Source organism: Henckelia pumila, chromosome 3 (genome assembly GCF_033568475.1).
Source record: "Henckelia pumila isolate YLH828 chromosome 3, ASM3356847v2, whole genome shotgun sequence".
NCBI lineage: Eukaryota > Viridiplantae > Streptophyta > Magnoliopsida > Lamiales > Gesneriaceae > Henckelia > Henckelia pumila.
The window spans coordinates 166,311,536-166,317,110 of NC_133122.1; the positions used below are offsets into that span (position 1 = coordinate 166,311,536).

Sequence of the window (5,575 nt, forward strand, 5' to 3'; positions counted from 1 at the left end):
TGAAGGATTTGATGAAGGAGATGATGAATAGTGAGGGGGAGGAGAAAAACGTGTAAGGGAGGGGAGGATAATGAAGAAATCTGATAGAATATGTCAAGGGAATCACTAACATGTAGGGTATAAGGTTGTTAAGTGCAGTTTTCACAATTAATGCACATCGTGTATTGATTGCTTAAAATGCAGTCAAAGAAACACATCTCGACTCGTCTGATAAAAATTCTATATTTTGACTCGTTTATAAAAACGTAACAATATCATACTTAAAATACTCGTAAAAATGTACTCTATTATCTCGTTCATAGGTTAGCCTAGTCCCGCGAGTCCAGAATCGAACTCTACCTGGAATCATTTATTTAATCAAAATTTTTAAATGTAAGATAAACATAATCATTAAATCACAACTTAAACAATTTAAGGCATAAAATCATTAAAAATTTATTTCTAAATAATCGTGAGCAAGTTTAATGGATTTTTGGAATTTACAACTCTACCCTCCTTAAAAGAATTTCGTCCTCGAAATTCGACTTACCAAATAATTTTGGGTATCGACTACGCATATCTTGTTCGGTCTCCCAAGTAGCCTCTTCCACTAATTGATTGCGCCATAAGGCCCTTACCTCTTCATATGACAAGTCTGGCGTCCAGTGAACTGGCTCATGATGAATGACATGGGAAGGATTTGAGATATACTTCTTTAACATCGAGACATGGAAGACGTCGTGTACTCCTTCTAGATTTGGAGGCAATGCTACTCGATAAGCTCTTGTTCCAACCTTGTCTAGGATCTCGAAAGATCCTATATATCTTGGGCTCAACTTTCCTTTCTTCCCAAATCGCAAAACTCCTTTCCAAGGTGACACTTTCAAGAACACATGATCACCTACCTGGAACTCCAAGTCTCTACGCCTCTTATCGGCGTAGCTTTTCTGTCGACTCTGTGCTGTCAATATTCTATCCTTGACTTTTGCTATCATGTCGATTGTCTGTTGCACTATTTTTGGCCCTAATACAGCTCTTTCTCCCACTTTATCCCAATGCAATGGAGTCCTACACTTTCTCCCATACAAAGTCTCATAAGGAGCCATTCCAATAGTAGCTTGATAACTATTTTTATATGTGAACTCCACTAAGGGCAACTTCGATTCCCAATTTCCTCCAAAGTTAATCATACAAGCCCTGAGTAAATCCTCCAATATCTGAATTACTCGCTCAGATTGTCCATCTGCCTGCGGATGAAAAGCTGTACTAAAGGCTAGCTTTTTTCCCAATCCATGATGTAAACTCTTCCAAAAGTTCAAAGTGAACCTGGGATCCTTATCTGAGACTATCCTTGCTGGAACTCCATGCAATCTAACTACCTCTCGAATATACAACTCTGCATATTGATTCATTGAGAAGTTGTTTCTGACTGGTAAGGAGTGAGCTGCCTTTGTCAACATGTCAACTATCACCCATATTGAATTCATTCTTCGTGGTGTAATTGACAGTCCAATCACAAAGTTCATGGTGACATATTCCCATTTCCAAGTGGGAATGGGTAATGATTTTAGAAGTCCTGCTGGCCTTTGATATTCAACTTTCACCTGTTGACATGTCAAACATTCGCTAACAAACTTAACGATGTCTCTCTTCATACCTGGCCACCAGTATAGCATCTGTAAATCCTTGAACATCTTTGTACTCCCTGGATGAATAGAATATAGTACAGTGTGAGCCTCAGTCATCACATATTCCCTCAGTGAATCTACTGCTGGTACCCACATTCGCCCTTTTTGATGCACGATCCCATCCTTCACTGTATACAATGCACCCCCTTTGGCTTCATCTTTAAGTTTCCAAGTTAATAATTGTTGGTCTGAAGCCTGAGCTATTCGAATCTTGTCAAGCAAACTTGGAACCATTGTTATGGTTGATAAGGCTCAAACTTCCATCGGCTCAACTACTTCCAATCTGAGTCGTTCAAAATCTACAATCAACTCTTGTTGAGTTGATTCAAAGTTGCAGATTTACGACTCAAAGCATCTGCCACTACATTAGCTTTACCTGGGTGGTAGCTAATGTCACAGTCATAATCTTTCACCAATTCAAGACATCTTCTCTGCCTCATGTTCAACTCTTTCTGGGTGAAGAAGTACTTCAAACTCTTATGATCAGTGAAAATCTTACACTTCTCACCATAAAGGTAATGTCTCCACAGTTTGAGCGCGAAGACAACTGCTGCCAATTCGAGGTCATGGGTAGGGTAATTCTTTTCATGAATCTTCAACTGTCGTGAAGCATATGCTATTACCTTTCCATCTTGCATCAAGACAACCCCTAATCCACTCTTGGAAGCATCTGTATAAATTACAAATCGACCTGTGCCTTCTGGCATGGCTAGTACTGGTGTTGTCATCAACTTTTCCTTTTACTCCAGAAAGCTTTTCTCACACTAATTAGACCATTCAAACTTCACACTTTTGCGAGTTAATGACGTTAGTGGCAGCGCTATCTTGGAGAAATCCTGAATGAATCTCCTATAGTAACCCGCTAATCCCAAGTAACTCCGTATCTCTGTAGCATTCTTTAGAGTAACCCAATTTTTAATTGCTTCTATCTTTGCTGGATCAACCTCTATTCCCTTAGCTGAAACTAGGTGACCCAAAAATGCAATCTGTTCCAGCCAAAATTCACACTTACTGAACTTAGCAAACAATTGTTTTTCTTTCAGAATCTGCAAGACTGTAGTTAGATGGTGACGATGCTCATCCAAACTACGAGAGTAAATCAGTATGTCATCTATGAATACTATGACAAACTGATCCAAGAAAGGCTGAAACACTCTGTTCATAAGATCCATGAATATTGTCAGTGCATTGGTAACTCCAAACGGCATGACTAAGAACTCATAGTGGCCATAACGAGTCCTAAAAGCCGTTTTAAGAATATCTTCATCTTTCACCTTCAATTGGTGATAACCTGATCTCAAATCGATCTTGGAGAACACTACTGCCCCTTGTAACTGATCAAACAAATCATCTATCCTTGGCAGTGGGTATTTGTTCTTCACTGTTACTCGATTCAGATCTCTATAATCGATGCACAGTCTCATAGACCCATCTTTCTTTTTGACAAACAATACCGGTGCACCCCAAGGCGATACACTTGGTCTAATAAAGCCTTTATTGAGTAGCTCTTGTAGTTTCTCCTTCAATTCCTTCATTTCACTCGGTGGTAACCGGTATGGTGCTTTGGAAACTGGTTGGGTTCCGGGCATTAATTCAATCCCATATTCTACCTCCCTAGCTGGAGGTAATCCTGCAATATCGTCAGGGAATAATTTTGGAAAATCTCTCACTACTTCGACGTCTTCAAGTTTTGGTCGAGGTAATTCTTGGTTGCAAGTGACACTTGCAAGGAAACCTGCACATCCTTTACTCAACAGTTGCCATGCCTTACCCACTGAAATTAAAAGAGATGAATTATGTTTCGGTGTGGCATGGAATAGAAACGGTTCTCCATCCTTAGTTTTCAAGAAAACCGTTCTCCGTTTACAGTCTATAGTAGCCTCGTATCGAGACAACCAATCCATCTCAAATATCACGTCAAAGTCAGACATATTCAGGATAATATGATCAGCAAGTAACTCATGACTCTGCATTTGTACACTGCATCCTCTGATAATCAAATCACTACTCAATTCTTCCCCTGAAGGCAAGGATATACTAAATCCTGATGTTGACTTATCCGGTACTAAACCCGATTTATTAACAAATTCAACAGATATGAATGAATGTGTAGCTCCAGAATCAATTAAGACATGAGCGGGATTACTTGAAACATTAATCATACCTGTAACTATAGTTGTATTCGGATCCACTTGATCATGTGCCATTGCAAAAACTCGTCCTCTTACCGGTTCTTTGGATTGAGGGCAATCTTTCCGATAGTGCCCTGGCTTTTTGCAAAGGAAACATACTCCAGTCCCTACCATGCATTGACCTGAGTGAAGTTTTCCACATTTTTGACAAGCTGTTGGTGCACTTGCCAGTTTTGGTGCTGGTAGAGCCAATTGTTTCTGCCCCTGAGGTCGAGGCTGCTGTTGTTGGTACGGTCGGTGTTGGGGTGGGGCTTGATACGATCTCTTTCTGCTAGAACTTCCTTGCTGGTCCCGACTCTGATAACTAGATCTCTTTGCCTGTGACTCTTTGATAATGTCGTTTCTGTCCTTTTCAGACAACATGGCCTGATCCACCGCATCTTTGTAATTTTTCGCTCCACTTAGTCTAACATCCTTTCTGATGAAGGCATTCAATCCTTCTATAAAGTGTTTCAACTCTTCAGCAGGATCACCAAAAATCATCGGTACAAAGTATCTTCCCCTTTCAAACTTCTTCACATACTCCGCAATCGACATGTTTCCTTGACGGATCTCCAAAAACTCTTTGGCCAACCGGGTTCGGGTGCTCACTGTGAAATATTTGCCGTAGAACACATCCTTGAATCCATTGCAATTAAGGGTGGTTAGGTTCAACGCTGCTGTAACACCCATAAATTTTATACGTAAATTCGCGTGCATGATTAGAAAAATTTAATTATTTAAATTTTAGAAATATGGGTTAAATATTATTTAGGTGTTATTATGTCTATTATGTGCATGATTTAAGTTATTTTAGCATTTAACCCATAATTTTGGAAATTATAGATTTTTAAGAAATTTATAATTTTGATCGCGTAGACGGGACCGTGGACGGACGAGATATTTGTTTTTCATCCCAATTATTTTTAAGAGATTTTAGTAGCCATAAATTATTAATTTTCAGTTTTTATTCCCAAAACTTATGGTATTTTATTTATATATTTTAGGAAGCCCATTTTTAGCCAAAATAATTCATTTTAATGAATTTTATTAATATTTAAAAATCCCCTAAATCATAATTTCGGGATTTAGGAGTTTTATCCGATTTTAATTTTTTTTTATTTGAGTTTTAAAGTTAGATTATATTTAATTAGTTAGTTAGCATAATTATTGAAGTTGTACCTCAGTTATTATTCCTTAACCTACCCAAGACCCCATGGCTCCCTCCATCAGCCGACACCCCATCTCCATCACCTCCTCTATCATCTTCAACCTCTCGTCCATCCTCCAGTCGTAGCAGCCATCGATCCTTCTCCTAGTGTTCTTCAAGATTTTAGCGAATTCGTCGTCCCGGTGTCCCATACACGCATAATCTTCAAGTAAAATAATCAAAGGCATGTTTAATTATTTTCTTGAACACCATATAAGCTATGTAAACATTTTTAAGTCAGATGCTTCATATTTTTCACTGTTATTTTTGAATTCATAAGAGATCTTGATGTTATGAATGAGCAGTTCATGTTTTGCATGTTTGAATGGCATTTTCCTCACGTTTTTCTTGCATGGGTTGAACATGGCTGCTGTTCCATGGCTGGAGGCGTGTGTGGGTGTCCCTAGGGTCAATCCAGGTCGGGGTTTGAGGCTGATATAGGCTGGAAAGGAAGCTCTCTTCTTCTGAGTAGCACCTCACGCAGGTTTAGGGATTTGAGAAAGTGAGGTTCGTTCTCCTTCCTCAGG

At 39.1% G+C, this 5,575-nt stretch overlaps 1 protein-coding gene across 1 annotated transcript; it reads right to left on the reverse strand.

Moving 5' to 3' along the window:
• Positions 1 to 303: 303 nt before the first annotated feature.
• Positions 304 to 4,531, reverse strand: LOC140889900 (uncharacterized). The gene is made up of 5 exons (XM_073297641.1): positions 3,278 to 4,531; positions 2,291 to 2,404; positions 1,707 to 1,877; positions 618 to 1,583; positions 304 to 339 (listed from the first exon to the last, which is right to left on the reverse strand). Exons 1-5 carry the CDS (start codon positions 4,529 to 4,531, stop codon positions 304 to 306), a joined length of 2,541 nt encoding a protein of 846 aa, XP_073153742.1.
• Positions 4,532 to 5,575: the final 1,044 nt, after the last annotated feature.